This window comes from Lissotriton helveticus, chromosome 2_1 (assembly GCF_964261635.1).
Source record: "Lissotriton helveticus chromosome 2_1, aLisHel1.1, whole genome shotgun sequence".
NCBI classification, from domain to species: Eukaryota; Metazoa; Chordata; class Amphibia; order Caudata; family Salamandridae; genus Lissotriton; species Lissotriton helveticus.
The window spans coordinates 343,314,885-343,342,062 of record NC_136059.1 but is presented as its reverse complement, the minus strand read 5'-3'; the positions used below and the strand labels follow the sequence as shown (position 1 = coordinate 343,342,062).

General features: G+C 43.7%; 1 protein-coding gene across 2 annotated transcripts in view; it reads right to left on the bottom strand.

Moving 5' to 3' along the window:
* The window catches only part of SPEF2 (sperm flagellar and cilia associated 2), a 1,151,963-nt gene that overhangs the window by 935,899 nt on the left and 188,886 nt on the right, over positions 1–27,178 (bottom strand). For both annotated transcript variants that reach the window (XM_078674939.1, XM_078674940.1), the window contains exon 11: positions 10,242–10,461. In XM_078674939.1, coding sequence (XP_078531065.1) covers positions 10,242–10,461 — 220 coding nt within the window. The remainder of the gene's footprint in view (positions 1–10,241; positions 10,462–27,178) is intronic.

Below are 27,178 nucleotides of genomic sequence, written 5' to 3'. Positions count from 1 at the left end.
GTTTCTGCAGGTAAACAGAACAGCAAAGAAGAGGCAATATGGGCGACTATCTGGGAGGCTAATAATATTAAAATCCACCAAGTTAGGAAGGAACGTTTCACCAATAAAATTAAGTTGCCCCAGGATTCTGGCTTGTTGAGTACACCTATACCAGACAGACACTAGAGATAATGGTGTGCTAATAAGCAACGTTTATATCCAGGGGGGAGTGCGGTAGAGTACAGGTCTTAATCAAGGAGAATTAAGGAATATGCAGAATATATTTGTACAAACTTCCTCAAAGATATGATTATTTTGCTGGGAAATTTTAACCAAAGATTGGATCCAAGAAAGACTGATCCCCTTATTTAAAGAGATATTGTCATTGTATAACATTAACACTGCTCGTTTCCCTGTAAGGACGTTAGCTACACATGACATGGCACTGGGAACATTTTTGGGATGAAAGGGAATGTTTTTAGTAAATGGTCACACAAATTCGAAACGGCCCTCGTGTCAGACATTTAAAATGGGTTACAACTATGGCCAATAGATTGTATCTTTATGCAGGCCTGATTTTTTTTTTACAAAACTGGAAGGTTCCTGGTAGAGCAAACAGAGGGAAGTGACCATTACCCCATATAACTGAAAATAATTATGGGATAAATAGGATTAGAGATATGGGCCTCCCCCTACACATAGAGCACCCCAAGTTACTCACTACTAGGATCACAGAGAAACATCTGGTGGAACTGGCAAATTACCAACAGAGCCTAGACGTCCGCATACATTGGTATGAGAATACAATTAACCAAGTAGTTTTATTTCTCAAAAGTATATTTAAACACTAACAGTAAGAAGCAGAAAAGAGTCCAACCCAGCCCATTACTGGGAAAGCTAATAATTAGTTTGACAAGGACTGCAGAGAGTTAAAACTTCAGATTAGGAAAGGGGAAAAAAATCTTTAAAAAACATTGCTTATGAAGCCCGTGCCAGCCTTCAGAACACCACAGGAGATATATAAGAAAGTGATTGGAGATCAGAAAAGAGCCCACAAAGATAGCTGCTGGAAAAACATGCAGGTAGCTAATCGAAACAAACATTTTTGAAAAGTTCTGGAAGTTTGAGAAGCTAGGCTAAGGCAAGGAGGTGGGGTCCAGGAAATGTGTGGTGGTAGAAGAATTATGGGAAGAACATCTAAGAGAAATTTATGGCGCGGGATTGGAGGCTGAGAGAATGAGCCTAGTAGTTTGGAATGGGGCGATGAGGATATCAGAGCCCAGTTATCTCTACGTAATATTAAAGACATCATTTTGGCCCCGAATTTGTCTAGAACAACTGGACCAGATAATCTCCCTGCAGTCATTTAAGACTAAGGTTGACTGGAGGGAAAAATTATTCTACCTGACATTCCAAGAAATGTTACATACAGCTGAGTTCCCAGAAAACTGAAAGGGCGTAGTCATCAGACCAATACATAAGAGAGGACACAACAAAAGAAAATTAGAGGTTGATACATCTACTCGATGTGGGTGAAATCTGTTTGCAAAAATAATCTTAGGTAAACTCAAGGAATGGGCTAAACTACATCATATTGTACCGCTGGAACAAGAGTGCTTTAAGGAATGCCACTCTACAATAGACCATTGCTCAGCCAGTGGCCGCGTGCGCTGAATGCTATGAAGCAGAGGGGCAGTTTAATCGGCTACTTTGTAGAATTCTGCACGGCCTTCGATTACGTTGATTGGAATTGTTTGTGGTAAACATTGGCAAAACAAGACATTCCTAACATTTTTTTTTAAATGAGATTTGTAAAGCGCACTGACACCGTGGGTTTCCTGGCGCTATAGGACAGAGGTGAAACACAAGCTGGGGGTTTGGCAAAGTTAGCAGGGTGGGGGGGAAGAGGAAGGTTTTGAGCAGCTTCCTAAAAAGGAGGAGGGAGCTGCTGGATTTGATGGTCAGGGGGAGAGAGTTCCAAAACTTCGGGCCAAGAGGGCAAACCTTCGTCCACCGAATTTGTTGGTTCTGGTTTTGGGTACGACAAGCGAGTGAAGATGAGCAGACCGTAGATTGCGATTTGGGCGGTGAGGAGTGGTGAGTGAGGTCAGGAACGCAGGGCTGGTACAGTGGAGAGCTTTGAACGTGAGGCAGCCCAGCTTGAAGGCCACCCTCTGTTCTATAGGCAGCCAGTGCAATTTGTGTATCAGGGATTTGGCCGATTGCCATTTTGGAGATTTGAAGATGATGCGGGCTGCCTGGTTCTGGACTACCTGAAGGGGGGAGAGAAGTGTTTTAGGAAGTCCATGATAGATGGAGTTGGAAAAGTCCAAGCGGGAGAGCACAAGAGAGATGATTACTTGGATCAGAGCCGGTGGGGGAAACAAATGGCTAACCTTTCGAATCTTTCTGAGTTGGAAGGAACAGTATGAGATCCCGGAGCCGACATGGGGTCAGAGGGAGAGTTCGGCGTCGATGGTCACGCCGAGACTCTTTACAGAGTTCGAGGGGGTTGGTGGAAGGCTCAGTTCAGTGGGCCAGAACTGGGTACCCCAAAAAGAGGGGCTGGAGCCCGGGAGAAGGAGCTCCGTTTTCCCGGGGTTCAGCTTCAGTTGATTGGAGTTCATCCATTCTTGGATGTGAAGCATAACGGAGTGGAAATTATCTACCGCATTGGGGGAGTTGAGTGGAAAAATGATCTGCAAGTCATCAGCATAGTTATAAACTGTGATGTCCCAGTTACGGAGTGAGTGGAGTAGGGGCCGGAGGTAAAGGTTAAACAGTAAAGGTGACAGGGAGGAGCCCTGGGGAACTCCGCATGACGTGGGGGTCCTGGGTGCTGTGTAGGGGCCCAGCCGGACAGCTTGAGTTCTACCAGACAAGAAAGACCGGATCCAGCTGAGGGCGGAATCCTGGATACCAGCCTGTTCGACACGGTGAAGCAAGATGTTATGGTCAACCGTGTCGAACGCGGCCGAGAGGTCCAGGAGGACGAGGACCTGAGGGGTCCCCGAGTCGGCGTTTCTCCTCAGCGTGTCCAGAACGGCTAGGATGAAAGCTTCAGTGGAAAAGGAAGGCCTGAAGCCGGCCTGATTAGGCTCCAGGTAGCAAGAGGTCTCAATAAAGTTGGAGAGGCATCTAGTGGCATGCGCTTCGAGTAGTTTGGAAAGATAGGGCAGAAGCGATATGGGGCAGTAGTTGGATAATTCAGCTGGGTCCGCACCAGGTTTCTTCAATAGCGGGCCTGGGATAGCCTCTTTGAAGGAGCTGGGGACAGTACCTGTGCTGAGCAAGCCGTTCAGTAAAGGTAAAATGCATTCCGGTAGGGAATGACAGACGCTTCGTAGAACTGAGGGTGGACAGCCATCATTCGGGGAGCCTGATTTAATCCGGGACGCAAGCTGTGCTTGGGAGGCAGGGTTCATGGGGGGGAATTCGGTGAAAACGGATGAATTGTTGAGGGGAGTGAAAGAAGTAGTGGTCTGAGGGACGGTGGGGATCGATGCTTTGATTTTATTAATTTTTTCAGTGAAAAAAAGATTGAGAGCGTCACAAGTTTCTTGGGTGGGGGTTTGGCCTGGGAGGGTTCTGTCATCAGATGTGAGTTCATTCATAATTTAAAAAATTTCTTTAGATTTGTTGTCCGAGGTTGAAATTCGGTTGGAGAAGTGGGCTGATTTAGCTGAGGCGATTGCGATTTTGTAGTCTCTGCGAGCCGAGGTGTATTGCAGTCTGTCTGATTCAGAGTAGTTACGTCTCCATGTCCTTTCCAGCTGACGTACCTTCAGTTTAAGTTTTTTGAGGTCGTCCGAGAACCATCTGTGGGAGTTGTGGTGTCTGGTTGGGGGGAATTTGATTAAAGGGGCAAATTGGTCACTGGCAGCCTGCAGCCAGGTGCCTATGTCACTTTCTAGTTTATCGATGTTGGTTCGCGAATCGAGCGCAGGCCAGGTATCTGAGAGAGTCGCAAGAAATCCTTCGGAGTCAAATGAACTCCATTTGCGAGAGAGGCCGCCAGCCATCAGTGGGGTAGAAGTTCTGCCACTGACCGTGAGGGTGGTATCTATTAAGTGGTGGTCTGACCAGGTACAGGGTGAGACGGTTGGGGGGGAGAGAGTTAGGTTTTGGGTTCATATCTGGTCCAGAATGTGGCCCTTAATGCGAGTAGGCGAGGTGATTTGTTGAGTCAAGTTGAGGCTGGTGAGAGCCTCGAAGACCTCCAAGGCGTGGGGCCCAGCGTTGATGTCGTTAAACCAATAATTAAGGTCACCGTAGAGGGCGAATCTGGGGTTAGAGGTGAGAAGGTTAATCAGCTGATCGGTCAGGGTGGCCGCGAAGGAAGGCATCTGTTGGGGGGGACGATAGAGGAGAAGGAGTGTTAAGGCCCCACTGTCCGTCTTTAGGCTGAAGATAAGATTATCTACTCCCAAGAGGGAGATGGACGGAGTGGAGAAGAAGGTGAGGCGTTTAGATATTATGGCCGCTACTCCACCCCCAGAGCGATTGCCTGGTCAATCGGCACGGAGAATGTAATAGTCTGGGGGGAGGGCCGCCAGGATGTCAGGGAGAGAGTCTGCAGTCAGCCATGTTTCGGTGAGCAGGAGAACGTCCGGTTTCTCGTTGGATAGGAGAATGAAGATGTCGGCATGGTGTTTTACCAGGGAGCGGGATATCAAATAGAGGACCCTGATGGTAGTGTTGCTCTCGGTAGTTTGAGTGGGGGGCGCGCTCCTACTAGTGAAAAAGTGATACCGGTCATGGAGATGCGTCTAATGGTGGAATGGGAGGGTGCAAGGTTAGGGAGTTGTAGATCCCTCAGGGAGTCAGCCGAGTATGAGATAGAATAGCCAGCTTGGCTGGCCCCTGGGCCCGGTCTGGCGCGGACGGGCGCAGACAGGCTTACCTTTGGCGCGCCTTCGGCGGGCTGACGGCGCGTCTGGGGAATGCACATTAATGTAGGTTGTAGTGGGCGTGGCCTGGCAAGAGTGGGCGTGGCCAAGGTCTTGGCGCGAAATGGCGTCAGTGGCGATCTCAACCCGCGGCAGCGCTAAGTTCCGCTGCGCGGGGGAAATTTTGCAGGAGTGCAGAGGTAAAGTGCCCAGAAATTAGTGGCTGTACAGGTAAAATAAACACAAATACAGTGTTTTTTTAAAAACAAATATCGAGCGCTAACTCCCGGCTGTGCCTCAGGAGTGATCGGTGTCCTAACATTCTCCTGGCAATAATAAAGGAGCTGCACTCACACAACTGGGCGCAAGTATTTAGTGACACAGTTTGAGCCAGAAAATCCCAGTTATTAATGAGCTGCGCCAGGGATGCATCTGGGCCCCACTTCTCTTTTCCTTGTGTATCGCTTACTTACCATCAGTATTAGCTGCAGCAAAGGGTGTCAGCCTCAAAATGAATAGCAAACATATATGATGCATCCGGACGATCTCGTTATCATGGATCTGACAGAAATAATCCTACAAAGGAAACTGAATACATTCTTGGAATACTGCAATAATAACAAGTTAGTGGTAAACATGGAAAAGACAAAGGTGATGGGCTTTGGCAAAAAATCTGTAAACTTTGAATGGTACTTAGGACCCATGAAATTAGAAACCATTAATAAATATAAGTATGCAGGGGTTTGGTTCGAGTCGAGAATAATGAGCATATGCATCACAGGAAATGAGCACAAGTTATCACTACTGTGTAAAAATGTGATTATGCATAGTGAACTCAAGTGGACTAAGGGCGTCATGAAAAACCTGGAGGAAATATGTAGGATGTTAGGTCTAAGTATAGGTCAACAGCATCTGCAAATAGAAGAGCAAACTCAGCGCTTTAATAAAGAATAAAGCTAGAGAGTATGATATGCAGTATTTAAAAGGGAAGTCCTCGTTCCAATTACATGCTTAACTCATGGCAAAGTGAGTAGTAGTTTTCCTATGAGGACTCGCCGGAGAAGCGTGCCGCCGCCGCATCTCCCAGAAAGCGTGTCTTTGTGACGCCATTGAGAGAGTTGCCATCGCATCACCGGAGAAGAGAAGCGTGTCACAGGGCCTGTCGCGGCTCCAAAGAACAGAGTCATCGCAAGGCTTCCAGGGCGTCTACGCATCACAGTCGCATCAAGGGCGCCATCTTCTTGCATCGCATAAGGATCATCGCATCGAGGCGCCATCTTGCGCATCGCAAACGGACCGCAAGCCGAGAATCTACGCATCAACCCTGCACCGGTGAAGATCACAACACATTCCCCACTCTGCGCAAGCATTGAGGCACGACGCATCATTTTCTCCGGATCACGGAACTGACGCATCTCCCCTTTTGCGAGCCTTTTGTTCATTTTGATTTACGCATCCAGGTACTTTGTTGCAAACTTTGTGGTATTTATTATCAACTTGAAATAAGTAACTTTTACCATCTTTAAGTCAATCTTAAGTACAGTATTGTGGATTTTTGTTGTTTATGGTCTTGTGCTAAGTCTATATAAATAATACTTATTTTTATAAAACCTGTGTTGTGTCCATCTGTAGTGTTTTCACTGTATTACTGTGTATATTCACACATGCTTAACACCCTGCCTCTGAGATAAGCCTGTGTGCTCATGCCAAGCTATCAAGGGGGTGACCAGGGGTTATTTAGGAGTGTAATCACCTTATCCTGACTTAGAAGTAAGGGTCCCTATTTGGACAAAGGTGAATACCATTGCCAACTAGAGACCCCAGATCTAACAGGAAGCGATTTATATTTTGAAATAGTACATGCTTCACATTCAGGGTAAGGTGGAAAATAGCATTGCAATGCATTTTACAATTCAGTTTTTATCAGTCAGTCAGTCAGTCAAAATGAGAGCTAAACATCCCATAACAGTTATGTACAGATTAAATCTCCTCATATAATTTATGTAACAACACTAACAAAAATAATCATCATAATACATATGTGTACAAATAACATCTCCTAATACAATTTCTATGACAGATCAAACGTTCCCTAAAATAATAGATATAAAGACAATTAAATGAGATAAAAGTCTAATAAAATCCTTTTAACAGCAACCACAAATGTTTCTATGGCACATGTCACATTCAAATATTGCATGTCTGTTAAAAGTGCCACTGCTTGCACACGTTCTCGGATGCCGTATTTCCAAAAAGTTGCCGTAAAATGGTTTCCAAAGGGTCTGAAATTTTAAACAATCCATAGGATTAGGCAGGCTGTCACACTTTATGCTCATTCCACAGCTACATTTGCCAAATACATCCGTCATTACCATTTTTACCTTGTTATTACTATTGCATGGATTAATATTCGTTCTCAAACTTATTAATTCAGCGTTTGAGTCCCAATATTTATACTGCTTTTATCTTTGTTCTCTGAAGGCAGAGGGGCCTCTGCCTAGTCTAAACTAGTTCCTGAGCACTCTGTGTACAGGACTCCTTTCCTTTCACAGTGCAGGGCAGAAACCTACAGGAGGTGGAGCCAGCATTGTGGAGGGAAAGCACAGCCCTGGAGCACTTTGTTGACATGATTGCATCTCTTCTTTCGCAGTGCAGGGCAGAGACATCAGCCGCACCCCAGGAGGTGAAGCCAGCATTGTGGAGGGAAGGCCCAGCCCTATTCAGGTCCCAGGTGCAACTCCTCCCTCCCATCTAAATGCAGATCTCTCTATTCACCACTGGGCTGACTCATTTTGTCTCTTGGAATCCCCCAGCCCTGTCACTCAAACTCCAGACAAGGAATACACAACCTAGCATAGGCAGGCTTTGGATAGTTAGACAAGAAAATACCTACTTTCTAAAAGTGGTATTTTCAAACACAGAATGTTAAAACCAACTTTACTAAAATGTGTATTTTATCATTCGGAGTTCAGGCATATTAAATTCGAATTTCTACTATGTTCCCTTAGTCAGTTAGGATTATAAGAATATAATAATCTAACTGCCTATTCTGCCCTATGGAGAACAGTTAACCTTGCAATAGTGTAAAAACGAAAATGGCTGTAATTCACTGTTAGGACATGCTACACACACCTGAGCATGTCCTACCTTATACTTACAATGCACCCTGCCCTTGGGCCTACCCTAGGGGTGTCTGATATGAAGAAAAGGGAAGGTTTAGGGCCTGGCAAGTGGATGCACTTGCCAAGTCGAAATGGCAGTACTAGACTGCACACAGGTCTTGCAATGGCAAGCCTGAGACATACTTTACAAGCTGCTTCTGCGGGTGGCACAACCATTGCTGCAAGCCCACCAGCAGCATTTGATTTACGAGCCCTGGGCACACATGGAGCAGTGTACTAGGGTCTGACAAGTAAATGAAATAACCCAATCATGGAATCACTAATTTGTACATCAATTTAACATAGGGAGCCCTTCCACTGTGGCACTGAATAGCAGTGGCACAGTGCCCAAAGCATATAACAAGCAAAAACATATCAGCAACAGAGAAGGCAGACTCACATCAATGATGCCAGGTCTAACACTTCCCCACACTCATCTGGCAATTGGGGCCGCTTTTTTAGGTCTCGCCTACAGACAGCTGTCTGTTAGCACAGAGATTTATTCTATCCAACACAGACCTATTGTGGGCTTCGTGTTCAACCTTTACTCATAATTGAATGGCTTTTTTGCCTATCTCAGTTCCTTGCTCCTGATTTAATAGCTTTGCTACCCATTCTTCCATTTGCCCCTCACAAGGAGCATTTTGGTCTTATTGTCTTTTAATCAGAGAGGTTGTATTGTTCCACCGCGATGTAAAAATCTTCCATTGATGTGCGCGGGGAGAGTTTTCTCTCCCTCTGTGGGCCTCTCCCTGCTCCCCTCTCTTCCTTGGCCCCATAGCTCTCTTTTTAATTATTAGTCCACCAGTGGCTACTTTTTCCTCGCGTCCTAGTAGTCTCACCACCGTTCACCATAGTATCAGAGGGTGGTCATCTTAAATGGCTTTAAAACCATTACACGAGGCATTTCTTTCTGTGTGAATGTACAGTGTCCAATTGGACTGATTTTCTTCTGCTTTAAGAAACATAATTCAGAGATAGACACTGCATGGCTCAAGCCCCAACTATGCATTAGAGCACTCTAAAACTGTAATAACGTACAAGAATACAGAAAGTACTGTGGCTAGGATAAATTTTGACAATACTTTTTTATGGATTCTTTCTCTTTCTCTGCATCATCTGGGGTTTTGAACCACCTTAAGATCATGTTTTTATTTTCGTTTAATATTTAAACTTGAGCACTTCTGGCTTTCCTTATTTTATTTATGGTTTCCTTTTTATGCATTCTCTGGTTTCCTAGGAATGGGTCCCAGAGGAAGAGAAAGATTTTTTTTGTTGAAGTACAGAAGAACTGACCATCCAGATTCTCATGGAAACTTAGGTTTGGCACAATCTATTTCAATATCATCGTGGTCCAAATTACTCTATTCCAACCCACCTCTACTCTTGGAGCACAATATTCTGCTTTACCTCTTACTCATTTCGTCTCCTTAAACCCTTCTGCGCTCATGATGAGCTGAGCTCGTCATGAGCGACGACGCTCGTACGCTGATGACGAGCTGAGCTCGTCATGTAACGCGGTATTTTTAAAAACGCAGCGCGCAGCGAGAAAACCGCTAGCACGCGTGCGGTTAACTAATCCTTCTTTCATGTTTCTTACATGCGCTTCTCTTACAGCAACCCCGTAACCCACGATTATTTTCTTCCTGCAATTCACCACTGCCTTGCTTCTCTCTTTCATCTACCATTTTTCACTCTTTAGTCCAATCTAGCCTTTGTGTATTTTTCCCTGCTTCATTGCCTCATCACCATAATCACCTTTTGTCCTTACCCAATTCTAGTTGATAACACATACTACAAAGACTGTTGTACCACTCCATGCCGAACACATTCCATCAAGTGCACCATTACACTGGATGCGTATGAGTGTAATGCTGTAACCAGCAGGCCAATCATGATGTCTCCACTTAATAAATAGAGACTCTATGGTTAGGTAGCTGGTATCAGGTGCACGGACATTAGTATTCGAATGCAAATATACCTCTCCAACAGCTTCTCTTTAGAACTGAGAGTCCTTTGACCAGATATATTATTTATACATTAATATTACAGGCCACTCTTATCTTAAATTTAAACCATATAAAGGATAACAAGTTTCATCTCCTTCTTGATGATTACAAAGGTCCATCTTTTGAACCTTGTAAAGATAGAAGATAAAAGCTGACATGTTTAAAGGCTGCAAAAGAAAAAGCAATATGGAATCAAACTATACCTTTTTCCAAGTATTTCAGGCAGGTCCTTTTCCCAGACAACACTTTCCCCAAGATGCATCCCTTAAAAGGGACTGGAGGGAACACAGGTAGTGGAGCAATAGGTTCAGGTGGGTTAATTAATTCCAGTATCCTATGAATCACATATCCCAATATATTGTTGTTGGTTGCAGGACTTTTCACACTCACGTCTTCAAGAGGGATCCACTCGCCTGTCATGGTCTACAAAAAAAAAATTAAGCACATGTTCAAATGTAAGTATCTTTCTTGTAAAAAACAGAAGTCATATGGTGTAGAGTACACGTGACAGTATGATTTTGTGTTGAATACCGTTTATTCTCATTTCAAATAAATTATGCAGCTTACTAATTTAGCTGTTACCATGCACTGATAATGACATTACAGAAGATTCTGCTCCCATAACACACACGATAAAGAAAGCCCACATTCTATGCACAGTACGTGTATACCGCTCTAAACTCACCAATCTTAAAGCATGCCATTTCACATACTAAACTGCCCCCTTTTTAGGTCTCGCTAGAGTCAGCGCATCCGCTGTCTTGCAAGAAATTTAGTAGGTGGTTTAAAACTGCTACCCAGGCCTGCCACCAGCTTGCTATTACGTGCACAAGCACGCGCAACGTTCACAGCATTTTTTTCCGTCGCGCGCCCGTGTGCGCACAACTCCGTCACCACTCGCGTTTTTTTCTATTTCTTTTCGCGGTCTTCTTAGCACGTTATAGCATGTCTTTGGTTTCTTTTACCAACTTGTTTTTTTAGCTGCTGTTCTAACCGCCCCCCTGTGCTCGCAGCTTTCCCCCTCATGCTTATTGGATACTCGATTCTTTTCAACGGTGAGTACCCGGCAGCCCCCGAGGTGTTTGTCGGGCCCTTCGTTTTGTAAACAGCAGCCCTAGCTCCTGCTTTGCACCAGCATTGTCTTCAGAGATTCACTGCAACCTTTTCCTATTCTAGCCCGCCTGCACCGTGCAGGCTGGGCGAATCACCAGCTCCATTGCTACCCACCATCACATTTATCACCACACCACCATCACAGCGACCATCATTTCTAGCACTATTAGCACCACCAATACCATGACTACCATTACCACCTGAGCCATAACCAGCACCACTATTACCACCAACGTTCCGGTATTGGCATTAGCACCACCACCACTGTTATCAGCACCCCAATACCATCACCATCAGCACCATCACCACATTACAGAGCCCACCGTTGCCACCAATACCCGCACTGCAGGTGTCACCAGCATCACCAATACCTTCACTATTATTACCGCCAGTATTGTCAGTGTCATTAGCACCGCCACTATCACCAACATCAGCGCCAGTATTCCAACCACCAATGTCTCTACCACTGTCATAGTTACTATCAGCAACGCAATATTATAATGTGCTTTGGTGCCCTGAAACACTGACAGTTTACTTTGAATGTTTCTGTGTGTCTGGCGTGTGTGTGAGAGACATTGTGTCAGTGTTATCAACAACAAAATTGGCCTAAACATATTGGATTTGCCAGTGCCTGTTTCACAATGAATCACATTCATTGAGAGACAGCTTTAGCCCGCTGCCAGAGCTCGTGATGGACAGAATAATACACAGAGAGGCCATTCAGGTCCGTCGTCAGTTGCCATTAGTTGTTTGCTTCAGTCCTTCTTCAGCCATTTCTTGATGAAAGTGTCAATCACATTGTGAATCAGCTTACAGGAGTGTTTTCCCTTTATAATCATAGTGTTGGCTGCTATGAGTATTAGTCAACCTAAAGAGTGCTTTTGTTGTAATGCATGGATGGTAAAGTGTGTGTTCACTGCAGTACAGATGCACCACTTTAGCCTGCTCATCACCCTTCACCTGCCCATTTTGCCCTTATCCATACTCATACACAGTACTCATACTTCTACACTGACCACTAGCACTATCCCCACTCCTCCTCCCATCCCTTTGCTTACTCCTTCCATTACCCCAACTCTTACCTCTATCATTATTAATATCCATACACCTATGCTTTCTTTTGTATTCATACTTCTACATATACACTTATTCCTACTCCTTACTCTTATATTTACTACGTTTTTACTTCTCTTCATGTGAGATTAATTGTTCTGCTTGTGTGGTTAGGAGATATATGTTATTTTCAACATTCCCCCCAATAGCAGCAATAGTGGTTGGAGCGGTATTGTGATATCTGTTATGGACCTAATGTCAGATAGAATTTCACGCCAGAATTTGTGGATAAGAACATAAGACCACCACGTATGCAGTAGTGTGCAGCTTCCCCTGCATCCCTTCTATTGTGTCTTAGAACTTTCAAACATTGCCTTTAGCTGCGTGAAGGAAAGTACCATCTGGGCAAGAGTTTATACGAATTTACCTTAGGTTGTGTGCTTCTGGATGGTTGAGATACTCTCTTCCGGATCAGATTGCAGACTGTGCCAATTTCTTTCTCAGCTTAGAGTATGATTATGTGTAGATCGTGGTTTAAGCTATAAGATGTAGCTGGAGAACCATACAATGCCTTTAAGTTGTTGAGTTGTGAAATAGGGCTTCTATATGTGATTTACTTCTATTTACCTTATCTTGCACACCTCGTCTATTACCCAGTGAATCACCTGAGATAACCAACAGCCATCTCTCTGACCCAGGCCTAGGTTGTCTTTGGTTGCTTCCTTAGAGACAAAGACTCCAACTTCGAAGGAGTCAATCAGGAATGGTGATCTTTTTTCATCCAGTCTACGAAATCCCGGGTGCGTTAGGCCAGAAGGGAAACCTGGGTTAATAAAGCGGTGGTGTCAGTGGTAATGGATAAGTGCTGGAGCCTTTTTTCCTCACTATTAGTTGTCAATAATTTAAGAGGTTTGACTTGGAGCCATTCTTCTGTGAAGTGACAGTGCCCTTTCCAGACAGTATTTATGGACAAATAAAGGAAATCACCTTTTGCTCTGATGCCTCAGTGTACTTAAATACATATGGTCTTCTTTGTGGTCAGGAGTGAATCATCTATGAGCTGTAAGGGTGCTGTCTCCATACAGCAATGTGATCCAAAGCTGGATTGGTGATCATGCCTGACATGTTTGGCATTGATCTGATCTTGAATGTGTGACTTTTTTAATGATCTTGCTGGCGAAGATTAGACATGGTGAGCGGGTAGGTGTCTAGTGTTTCTTCATAGTTGGGAGAATATGGCATATGTTGAGAGCTACTGGAAAGGTACGTTGGGTGAAGGTGAAATTATCAATGGTGCATTTTGGTGCAAGCGCCTCTGAGCAGAAAGCTTTGATGAAGGACGAAGTTAAGACATCATCCTTATAGGAGATGGCCTAGACATTAGAAAACGCAAGTACATGTCAGACAGCAAAAACAGAGTTCATTTTCTTCCCCCAACCTCATAGGGCATATTTTGATTATTAGGTTTTGGTACATTGAAATTGGAAGACCTTTCTCACTCTGTCTTTTACACTGTCAAATTATTTACCTTAATCCTGGATTCTAACCTCACCCTGATAGCATACATAGCTGTGTGAGCATGTTGGGGAATTGCTCTCTCACTCAAAAGAAAATATTCACTTCACCAGTTAAAAACAGCAGTTAAGACTCCCATGATCCATAGCAGGGACTTTAGAAATGCTGTCCTAGCATGTACTACATTGTTCTCATGTGTTAATACTCAATAAATTATAACCACTTTGGCACCAATTTTTACTTCAAATTAAAGCAAGTCTCAACTATAAAGAATGCAGCTTTACTTATACATTTACTTACTTGAATCCCCTCCATTCTTATCTGATCTGCTCTTCATATCAAGGAGAACTCAGAAGCTGAAATTCTATACAATTTGACTTATAGAAGTTGAAAACCTACTTTGTCCAGAATAACTCTATCAATGAAGCCGTGACTAAAAGCTGATATTTCTACCACTTGACATTAAAAAACAATCCAGTTAAAGAACACCTTTCAAACATTCAAATAGTAAAACAGTTATAAAACACCTTTGACATCGCTTTTTAAACTAATACTCCCCTCCCTCCTAAAACTTGATACTAACATAACAAAATGCTATTGAAAGCTGTGATATTCTTTATACATTCCATGCAAGTTACTTCTGTTGTACTTCCTGTTGTTTAAAATGTTCTTTTTCTGTTGTATGCCATGTGATTAGAGGAGTTTTCGATAAAGCTCCCTAATACTCTTTGTTACTATAATCCTAGATTTAAGGTATATAATTATTTTTTACTAACGTTCATATTGGCATTTGTTGGAAGTGTGTTGTTTTTAGTTATGCTTGTGACAACATTTGTTCTGCTGCAGAGCATTGAACAAGTGTTTCCTGCTGCACACCTAGGCCTTCCCCCTCATAGCCAGTGTTCTTGTCCTCCTGACTGGTCACAATATTTTTGATGGGTACATTGCAAATTATTGGAGGAGTAGCCATTGCAGAAAGCACTCGACCTCCAGCTCCAGTTATCCTGTTAGCAAATGACTCTATAAATAATTATTGATTCCATTAACTACTTCAAGATGAAAGTCAAGTGATTAATCTAAGAGTGATACATGATTCAATACTCCCATCTACACAGGGTCTGTGTGCCTCAAGAGAATCAAATATAACTTTCCCGATGCACATGCAGGGCGTCCTACGTGGGGGGAGGATGGAGTCAATTTGTATCATATGGTCTGGTACCGTCCTCTGGTTAGTGCTTATTGGGATACAGTGATAACTGCTCTCCAGATATTACGAAAACCCTTGTGGTGTGTTTACTGGGCAAATTCCCTAGTTCCAAGGCTACCAGCATGTCGAGTAAATGTATAGGTCTGATGCTCATTCTGGCTAGGCACCTAGGGCCAGATGTAGGTAGGGTTTTACCGGTCGGTAACGGCCGAATTCGGCCGTTACCGACCGGTAAAAGGAATTTGAGATGTAGGGGGCAGAATCGGTAAATTTACCGTTCGGTAAATTTACCGATCGGTAATTTTACCGAATCTGTAAATATACCGGTCGGTAAATTTACCGACCGGTATATTTACAGAATCTGTAAAATCGATATGTAGGTGGGACTCTTATGAGTCCCACAAGGCCTAAGAAATCGGTATTTTACCATCAAATTCAATTTGATGGTGAAATACCGATTCAGGTGTGCATGCACATGTGTGCATGCACACCTGTGCCATATGACAGGCAGACCTGCCCTTAGGGCAGGTATGCCTGCCATATGGCCCCGAACCTTTTTTGGGGGTGCTAGAGGGTGTCAAAGTGACACCCCCTGCACCCTTGCCAAAAATCGGTATTTACCGATCGGTAAATACCGACCGGTAATGCCCCATTCATTCCTATGGGCTTCAAAGCCCATAGGAATGAATGGAGCATTACCGGTCGGTATTTACCGAATAGGTAAATACCGACTTTTAAAGAATCGGTAAATCCACATCTGGATTTACCTACATCTCGGTACTTCATATTTACCGACTCTTAAATGCCGAATCGGTAAAATTCGGTATTTAAGAGTCGGTAAATATGATTTACCTACATCTGGCCCCAGATCTTAATGAGTTAGAAAATCCCTGAGGGTCCTGACTTATGGAAATAGGAGAAGGAACTCAGTAAATGGACTGAATGTGAAGGTACTGCCATAAAACGGTACTTTAATAGGTGTTTGCACCAACATCACATAATGAAAACCTATGATGCTATCATAGTGTCATGGCTGTCCCTGGATGGGACCGGTCAGATAATGCACCTGCAAAGACAACAATGAATAAGGTCTCTGATTAAGTTGCTAAGCTTCAACTACTCGGACTATTATGAGGCTGGATCACTGATGCCTCCCACTCTGCAGCAACAACAGAGTATAGTATAATGGGATTTTTGCCTGTAGAACCCAGCTGTCAAATACCTAGCTGTCAAATAAAAATCATACAACTCAAATACAATATAACATTTAATATAACTACTGGAATAAAGAGTTAATTGGAAACGATGCCCTCCAATACTATGTAAACAAATAGCATTGGAGGTAATCATGTCCTTATTACAGTGGCTATGTTAAATTTTGTATTGTATTTGAGTTATATGATATTTGCCGCCATAGAAGTTTAATTGTCAATATATCCATTTATGTGTCAAGTATGTTCTTCGCAATCTTTTTTTTAAAACACACTGGTTAACATAAAGAAATTGGGATTAGTTGTGGCACTGTTATGTTGTCAATGCATGTCACAGATTGCTGCGGAGTATGTTACATAGAACAATAAAAATTGTTTCAAAAAATCTCAGGGAGATGAATGTCACCTTCAATATTTTTCCATATTATTCCTTTTCTACTTATATCATTGCCGTTTAACCATAACCTTCTTTCACCTTACTGCCTTATTAGTTACTGAGAGATAATTACCCTTATTCAGTTGCCTAATATGTACATTTTCCCAATTTTATTTTTTCCAGTTTTATTTAAATGTTATGTTTATTTTCCTAGATTATTCTGTCGCGACATAATTCATCCAAAAATAATATATGTAACCATGCAAACAGCCCTCAACATACAGCATGTAATGCAAAGGGAAACAAAACAAGCATTGGCATAGCCAATAGGTCTCGCTTTTGGGACCTTATAAGTATTAGTTATGCCGCACAATATCCTTGGTGCAAAATCAACCGCTGCATGGCTAAACACTTATAAGGTCCCAAAGGCAAGACCTATTGGCTATGCCAATGTTTGTTGTTCTTATTGACAGTACAGGTGTGGGCTGGGAGTGCAGTTGTTTGCAAGACCTACTTTGCCTTTGGCCAACTTTGCCTTTGGATCAGGCTCATTCATCCACTGGCTCCAGGCATTGTTAATCACATCCCAAATCAGCATACAGGGGTATTTGTCACCCTAATGTTGTTGACTATTTTGCATATCATTCTGTCGCCTTATAAGTGATCATATTGTAATGCATCAGGGACTATTGCACATATAAAAAGTACTCTCAAGCATCACACGTCTTGTTACATTGACGTATTTATCTCATACAGAAAGACTTGTTTTGATTTATTTTTTGTAGAGCACGTGTTCACCAACATAGGCAATGTTGGGGCTAAAGAAGAATACAATAAAAAACAAAATGAACAAACCCCCAGCAGATGAAGGTCATGACTGCCAGGGCTTAACTGTTTAAAAGCAGGCCCTAAGAACTGCAGCCATTCACTAGAACTTAGGCTTCTCTTTGGGACCTAGCAAGTAAAATATTCAGCTTAGGGAGATCTTTTAACTTGGTAAAAGACCACGATCAAAAGCAGAGCTTTAGTTAAAGTCAATGTAAATGAACCCTGGTCTGGGTTAAGTGATCATATTTGCACAGGTTGCTACCCAGACAGACCACATAGTTGTGAGTCCTCTTGAGTTTGTTCAGGATTCTGGAAGGCCCTAGTACAAAAGGTTGCAACAGTCAATTTGGGAAAGGATGGTTACAGAGACAACCTGTGTGTGCAAGTGATGTGGAAGATTTAGCAGAATTGATGCGGGCTTTCAGGGAGAGGGCTTCATCCAAAATAACTCCTAAAGGAAAAGGCACTGAGCCATAATTCACTGGCGTCTGTTCTTTATCGGCACTGAGCTGCAGCAAGTTTTATGATATCCACAGTTGAACTTCTGGAAGACAGAAAGTAAGCTTAGTGGTGAAATAAGATCCCTGGTGGTCGAGGTGCTCAATCTTCTAAGTATTGTCTACATAAGAGAACGCAAGGTAGCTGAAAGATCAAAGTAAGTGGGCCAAAAGGTGCACACAGATGTTAAATAGCATTGGAGAAATACAGGAGCCCTCTGCGACACCACACATGATGAGAGATTAGGATGATTGAAACAGTGGGTGACAAGGATGGTCCAAGGGCCACTGCTTGGGTTCATCGATGATAAAAAGACAAAGAAACAGGCTAAGAGTGACCATTTCATGCCAATGTCAGTCCGCTGTGTTATATTTAATGAGCCACTGTAACAAACCTTGCCAAGAGAGCGAGTGAAATAAAAGCAGCAGATTTTTCTTGATTCAGAATGGTACATATTATGTCCACCGCGAAGACAAGAGCTGCTTCAGTACGAGGGCTTGGGCAACCATTTATTCCCAACTAGTTGCAAGCTGTTTAACTATGATGCACTCTATGATTTTTTTCAAGGACTGGAGAAAGTTCTAGGTGTCTGTAGTTTTTGGTCTTTGCACCATACAACAATACCACCACTAACAATAACAACAATACCACCAAAAACTAGCACCACCCACCACCAACCAATACTACCAGTACCACCACTAATACCATTACCCCCAGCGCTACTACCACGCCCACCAGAGCCCACCAATTAAAGTAAAAAATAATACCCATCACCACCAATAACACATCACCATCAACACCACCCCAACATCACTACTGCCACCACTAAGCACCGGGAAAGCCAATAGATCTAGCCTTTAGCTTTGCCATTGCTTATTGCTTATTGTTAAGCTGGGAATGAGATTGTGCTACTGTAGTAACAGTAAAGTCAAACCTAAAAAGAAAATTCCTACAAGTTTTATGACTATATGCATGTATTGGGTCATTAACTATGAATGCTTTGGTAGGAAAATAGGCATATATTAGCAAAATGTATATATTCTAGGTATTTTGACACATATATTGCGATAACTCCCATCGGATGTTTTCTTCAGGATAACACACAGTACAGACTACTTGTGTTTAAGTTCTGGTGTAGTTATCTTGGCCATATACAATTCAACAGCATGCCTCCATTTAGAGATTTTGACCACTAATTAGAGGTGATCGTTCTTGTAGCTGTGGTAAATGTGCCAAGTAGTTTGTATGCAGTTTCCCATCATTTATGTTGTGTAACACTCCAAATACTAGGAATTACCTGTAAGAGGGACGTTTCAGTTTTAACAATATACTTAACTTTATTGGTTAGGTTGATTAATTTACGTTTTAGTCTAAAATAAAGTGGTTATGGTGTTGTTTCTATAGCACCAAGAATCCTTGATTTAATTGGGCTCGATTAATACAAACAGCATAACAATATCACTCATTGACAATTTGAGAGTGAGAACAGACTCATAAGGGCAGGTGAGATGCTCTCCTGTTTACTAGAACAGGTGACTACATGGTCAGTCGCATTCTGCAGAACCTTCCATTGGCTGTAAGTAGAACAAGGAAGGCCGAGAAACAGGCCACACTATAGTTGAGGTCTGGAGGACATTAATGCTGCAACCCCTGCCCTTCCATCAGATTAAAGGAAGAAGGAGTTCTGCACTTAATGGTTCTTCATCATATTGTATATCAAAATGTACATGAAAAAAAAGAAGTGTTACCAAAATCTCAGTTGAGAAGTCCAATGATCAAAGCTTAATATCATCAACCTCAACTACACTACCTTGGTGTCATTTCACTTAGGAAAATTGTGGTAAATCCAATAAGCGATGGCTTCTAGGGAAATTCAAAATTCAGTGGCAGTAGATGGTTTAGAAGCATCGATGTGCCAAAGGAATCTGTGTGCCATCAAACATACGTAATGTAATGTAGCAAGGAAATATTTCTAGTTTACATTGATAAACTACACTAGTGTGGAAATGTAAGAACAGTGAGAGACATCGCCAACTACAGCCAGTAATCAGAATCTACATTAGACATCACTCACTAATAAGAACTTTGCACATCCTAGAAATGTTGCACTGCCAACATTGCGCAATGAAGAAATTCTACTTTTGTGCATTGAGACTGCCTTGCTGGCTTGCCTATTCACTGTTATCTCATCCTGAAGGAGCCAGCCCTATGCAAAGACACATGTTCTTTCATCCCATACATAGAATAGCATTGAATTACATTAAAAGACAAAAGCAAAGTACATCCCAAACTCTGCAGAAACGCAGCAGTAGGTAGGGGTGAGAAGGGCAAAGAACAAGACCAGCCATGCCCAGGGAGGGTAACAGCTTGGTAAACTTTAATATAGTCATATACAGTGTTCTAGAATTTCCAGAGCTATAAAAAAGAAACAGGTCTTCCTTTCACGGAAAACAGCTCTTCAACATTTATTGACTGGAACTGGTAAATAAAGCACCTAATTTTAAATGTTTGTCAAACAGGATTGTATGTGATAGTCCTTATTTGAATGGGAAAATGCACAGTGTTATATCACATGTGAGAGAAGACATGAGCACACACTTTTATAAACCCTCCCCATAAGCCCCCCTAGACTATGTCCCTGAGGGCAGATGTGAGGCAGGCTTGAAACGATTTTCCAGATTTGCTACTGCCCTGTGTGTAATCCTTATAGCAGATCTGAAATTGAAAAATATTTAGTCCAGGAACCTATAATTTGGGGCCCAAGGGGTGGCCATTAAAAGGGGTGGAGTCATTAGGGGATGCAGTCTAGGAAAGCAGTCAAACAGTGAGCTTATACATTTTTTTAAATATGCCACAAGAAAATTGCCACTAAGGAGAAATGTGACAATAAATTTGTTATGGTTTTATTGGTTGCAAGTGCTGCATTTTAAAATATCTTATGGGGAAGCAGCGTACCGAAGCGCAGGTCCGATGGGAGACAGAACTGGGGCGTCCGCTCTCAAAGAAAGAGTGGGAACATGTGTATTACCGCGCGCAACACACAGCCTCCAATACCGCTGGAGCTGAATCAGCATACAAAGTAGCGGCTTATTGGTATTACACCCCAGCGCGCCTACGAGCCTGGGACGCCAATAAATCGGGTCTTTGCTGGAGGGGTTGTGGTCTAACAGGGACCTTGGCTCACTTGTTATGGCACTGCCCAAAGCTGGGGAGGTATTGGTCCATGGTTTTAGATGAGATAGACGAGGCGTTTCAAATCACACTTCCCCGTTTACCGGAGCATACCTTGCTGGGGCTTCCGCATCCAAAGTATTTCCCACTGCGCTCGCTGAGGGGTAAGCAGATTGCGCTGGCGCTCTTGGCTACAAGGCAGGTATTGCTGGCCAACTGGGGCTCGCAGACGGTGCCTGATCCTAGAGACTGGTTCCAAAGGCTATGGCTTATTTTAGCAATGGAGAGACTCACGATGGGGATAGATGGGAAAGGCACGGAGTATGCTAAGTTGTGGGCCCCGTTCTTACGACTGCTGTCTAAAGACCTGAGGGAGGTAACTTGCCCGAAATACCTACAGATTCTACAACTTATCCCCTTAGCGCCGGCCAGAGCCGTCGCAGATGTATGACTCTCCCTGCCGAGCTGGGATACCATCAGTGATAACCCTGCGATAGGCTGACTCGGAGGCGGGTGAGCTGGGGTGGGGGGGCGGGTCTGGGCCTGGGGTGTGTATGTGTATGTGTGTGTGTATGAGTGGAGAACTGGGGAGGGTGGGAGGGGAGACGGGTGTTCCTTGTTGTTCCATTTGTTCTGTTTTGAAAAGCTGTAACCACTGCATAGGCGGGGCGGTGGTCTTGACTCATAGCATTTCGCGGGGCTGACCTCCAGGATGTAGGCCCAGACACCGTGTGGAAGCTTTATGATTACGCCCTGCCGGCTAGTTGATGTAGGCAGCTGGGCTGTGTACAGTGCTTGTCGCGCACAATAAAAATAATTGATTCTAAAATATCTTATGGGGTTAAAGTACCTTCTGCAGAGACCTTTGTGTGCCCAGTAAATCGCAGGGAATAATACTAATGGTAAAATAATTTGGTGGTTTAACGCACTTGCTGGAGAGATCTGTGTTTTTTCTAGTCATAGTTTTACTCAATTTGGCATAGAGCGTTAATGCATTTCCTGCAAAGCACATCTTGTAAGAACCCGATGTTGGATTTTTATTTTATGTAAAAAGGCAAGTGAGTTACTGATTTTAACACAGAGATCGTTTTGTTACATGCAGTTCATAAATGACAACCCTTCTAATTTAGCACAGTGATCTATAAAAAATGATTAGTGACTCCCACACCTTGTTAACCTCACTATCTTAGGTAACACATCCTGCACATTGCCTTGCATACCTGTATGGTTGATTGTCAATTTAAAATGTGTGTGTGATGTAAAACACTCAGAGACTCTACTTGGGATGAGTTGCGCTATAAAAGAACTAAATTTAAAAAATAGTGGTATTTTCTTAGAGTGCATGCATATCTCTTATATACAGCAAGTCAACAAAGTCCAAAGCTTGCCGCCAAATCATAGTTTTTAGGTGGAGCGTGAGCCAGCGCACGAGCGGTGCTCTGCGGAAAGCTGTGGAAGTTGAGAATGGAGAGAAGCTTCCCCCACACCCCGCCTTTTTTTTCACTGGCTTGTGTGTTTGTACTTTGTAAATGCTTGCTTCGGATTCATTATAAGGCTCGTTAGCCCCTCCTTAGTACAGCCTTGTTGTCATTTGTATCCTCCTATGGCTACTGGCCCCTTACTTTGAGTGTTACACAGGGCATGTACTATTTCCTTTGTGCAAATGTAGCGTCACCCAGCTTTGTCCATGCCTTCTCCTCTCCTCCCTCCCTCAACCCCCACCCTCCCGTTGTTCGTGCCTTCTTGGTTCTACCAGTGAAACTCGATCACCCTTGCAGCGAGCCGACATATTTCATGTCTGTAATGCGACTTGTGCTCATCTAAAGCACTCCGATACCTTTGGGTCTAGTTTGCGCTATGTAACATTTTGTAAGATGATGTTCCATATGCATTGAATAGGGGTAATGTACATCACTATGTAAATAGATTTATTTGAGGTATTCCTTGGAGAAATGACGTCTGCATCTGTTAGGGCGCTATGCTAAGGTATACATTCTTCCTACATTGACATGCGTGCAACCAAGTCGTGACTGACTCATCCAGCCAGTTTTGCCATTTTAGCCATGAGGACTGCACCAGTACTCTCAATCCCTTATTTCTAATGAGAAGAGTGAAACTACAAGCCCCACCATGCACAGAGTTAGATGTTCCTTGAAATCTATGACTGCTTGAGGAGGCTAGGCACGACATATGCAAAAAGGCAACACTTGGCGCACTTCAAACTTCTATGAATTAAGCATTTCGATTCAACGCGCAGCAGAGCGCAGGCAGGGTGTTTGCTTACTTGTGAGTTTCTAAGGTCAGGCTAAAGTAGGTCGAGGATAACCCAGTTCATCCGTTGTTAAATGACTATAAGCAAAGAACAAGTCCACCCAGTGGCCCAAGGACGTGTTCTGCAATGCTGATGAGTGCAGAGGCAAGCTCAGTCAGGCATTCTGGCCGAACTCCTTTGACCCTTTGCTCTAACTGACTGCATGGTCGCCGACTGGCTGCCGCCCCCCTCCCTCGAACTCACCAAGCCAACCCAGGACACAGGCTCATGAAGCATAGTTAACTTTTGGAAGGCAGGGGTCACGAAACCCCCGGCCGTATTTATTAAGATATAAGATCATAAAATTTTAATTGCATGATAAACGTTTTATACAAAATCATCAAGACATTAGATACAATGGTGTCAACAAATGTGAAAGCCTAGCCTTAACAGAGACTCTAATACATTTTGTTTCCTAACCGAATCTAACATCCTCATCTAGATTTTGTATAATACATTTCTGGTCATATGGCAAGGTCGCTAACCGGTGTCAGGTCCTACAAGCTGCGCCTTACCTAGCGATGTGCGCATGCGTAGCCAAGCCCGTTAAATTACCCGGTCCACGCCGTGAACTCCATTTACCCACTAAAGGAGGGCCCTTACTCTGCGCCATCCGGTGACGTCATGAGTATGCGCGCGCGGGGTGGCTACCAGCCAAAGGAAAGCGTGACTACTCCAACCCGCGACCCTTTGAAGCACCAGTTACCTTGCCCCTGAAGTTCTAGGAGGTGCCAATGGCCCCTCCACCTGGGCGGGAACCTCCTTTATGGGATGATGCCCGCCCCCTCAGACCTTAAAAATTAGCTGCTCACCGGTCATGACCTTACCGCATGCCCCATACCTAATAAATACGACGACCTATGGAAAAAATTCTAATGGACAACTACTCTCTACTAAACACATAACACATCCACATATCTACCAAAGGAGGAAAGGGCCTAAATATCATTGTAATAGTAAAACATAATTCAACACGTACCTATGAAAGGGAAAATTGGCCTAAACACAATCGAACAGTACAATATATCTTAACATTTCTCAGAACATAATCTACAAATTTACAACTAGACCAACTTTATCATCTCACAGTCAATTTTGTTCCAGGGGTGGTGGGAGGGAAAACAAGAGGCCCCCGCGAGCGGGGCACGACCAGTAGCGTGGGAGCGTCCAGGAACAAGAGGGTCTCCTGGGCGCTCCCCGCCTCTATATTCCCAAGGGGCACGGTGGGGGGGGCGGCTACGCCCCCCCCCACCCGGCCCCTCCTGCGGCCCGCCCCCCGGACCCGGAAGTCCAATGACGACATCCGGGTCAGGGTGGGCACCTGGAGAGGGGAGCGGTCGCCGCGTCGCCATGCGGGCGGGGGGGCCAAGAGCCCCCCCTTTTCAGAAGCACTCTTGCCTGTTTCGAAATCTGATCCCTCTGATGCTTCACTTATGTAAGAAAGAAAAGGGACTGGCCCATCACATCGCGTCTCCGAGGAGTTAAAAGGAGCGACCAGGCTTGCACCAGGGAGCGCACAAGTGTGTTCTAGGAGTGCTGCACTCGTGAGGACACAGATGGACCAAGAAGGCAGGGAAGATTGACGCTTTTCAGGTATATTTTTACATTTTGTCTATCAGGGGAAGCATGCGCAATATATAATGTATGTATGCGTTGTTCTGTCACTACCACTCTGAAGCAGCTGTGAGCTACCAATAGCATTGTAAGGAGCTCAAACAATGAAAACTGAATTCTTATATGATGCGCTATGCTTAGAACGGACTCTGTGCGTACCTTGGAGTCAGGAATGGTTGTTCTTTTTGCCAGAAAGTATGTGATCAGCTAGGATACCACTTAAAAAGCTTGGAAATGTCGTTCCCAATAGAGTTCACCCACTTCAACCCGTGCTTAACATCAAACATCATTATCAACAGTGTATTCAGGCTTTAAAGTCTCACCTTTTTCCTCTGTACACCTACCATCTCCGGCACCCTAAAGTAATATAATAGACACTTAAAGCGCTTTACAACACTCCTCAACAAATAAGTAGCATTTCATTCCCCAAGGACATTGCCTACAGCAAAGAGACAATCTGCTACATTTCTTCATCCTAAGGTGTATCCACATATGTTTCGACAGGTATCATTTGCGTGATGGAGGAAAATCCTGTGTTCGTTCTTGGGCCTATTTCAGGTTTCTAAGATTAAGTGACATAGGAGGTGTGGGCGCCCTTCTGCATACCCCAGTGCATCAATGAGGAGTGCTTTGCTGTCTCATTGTTCCGATTACAATTTTATATCCTGGCTCTTCCTCTGCAATTTCTCTTGTTGCTGTCATCTATGCAGTACTGGCATTGGTAGGACATTTGGGGTCTCAGAAAGTAATATGTGTTTCAAATCAAGTCAAACCAATCACAAACAGCTCCATGACTTTTCTCTAACTTTCCACCCCTACGCAAAGGGTTAACACCATTTTTGTGCATTTTGACATTTCAAGGATTATGATGTTCAAGGAAAGGTCTTTCCTATTCCATATGCCCTCTAAAAACGATCAGAGAAACAACCCCTTTATTTTCAGTTCGAACCTGGGCAAGGCATGCGCTGCTCTGCGAGCCTTGCTGAGTTGGAGTATGCACTTGAAGCCCCGTCCACTCTCCCCCCATATTTGTCATTGGCTTTTGTCATTGCCCTTCTTAAATCCCGACTTCTGATTTGATATTAGGCTTGTTAGTCCCTCCTTAGTACCACATTGTCTTCATTTGTAACCTCCCATGAGGACTGGCCATTTTACTTTGGCTGTTACACAGTACATGTTCTTTAGTCTGTAAGCAACATTTTCTTTAATGAGTTTCTCTTACTGCAGGAAGGTCTCTCATACACAGTTGTGACCATCAGCTTTTTTATTCAACTTGTTGTAAACGGGTAGCCCTTCAGGGGCCGTGGGAGACAGAAGGGGGCAACTCAACAATGCATTCAAGCATTTGGAATGCAAAAGGTCTCGTATTTGCGAGAGTTTAAGCTATTGGCATTGTTCATGACAATGCCTTTTATTGTGTCTTAAAAGCCAAAACATTAATAAAAGGCACTGTCATTTACAATGCCAGTAGCTCAACCTCGCGTGAATGCGAGACCTATTGCATTGCAGATGCTTGTTTAAAGTACTTTTTGAATGATAACAAGCTGTGTGCCTTTAATTCTCCTCCATTGCAATGGCACCTATGTCGGAGGCTCAGATAGCTTCCAGCCATTATGATACTTAATCAGAGAGCTGATGCCCGTTTAAATCCGTCTTAATTTTGGACCGAGCAGGAATCTTAAACATGAATGACCCTGCCACCTGCACTTGCTGCTGGGAATGGAAAACAGCATGCACTACTGTGTGTCCTGGTAACGGCAATCTAGGACCAATCTATCATATTACACTGGGGCCAACTTCTTGGCGGGAGAGGGGTTGGGACAGCGTCCACCCTGTGAAAATAGTAGGTGGGCGCCATCCACCCGAGTGTACCCCATACTTGTGCCTTCCCTGTATTAAAAGTGATCCTCTTCCTATGTGGGCATTATGATTATTTTTTTTGTGTGTGTGGGACACAAAACCTGTGAGACGCCTCATGTTTATGAGGGGCCGTCATTTGTTTACTCTGATGGCTTTGCCAGTATGGCGTCCCAATCACTGTGTGTACCACCACATCTGCTAGGGAAATTTTTGCTCCTATTGTTTTGTAAAAAAAACCCGCCCAACTTTGGGTTCTCTGCCCATGTTCCAAACGTTTAGATAGTGTGAGACAATTTAAACCCGCACGCAAGAGCTGAGGTAAAACTTTAGTCGACCGCAAATGCTTTTGCATCAATTTCAGTTTCTGAGTCAGGTGAAAATTT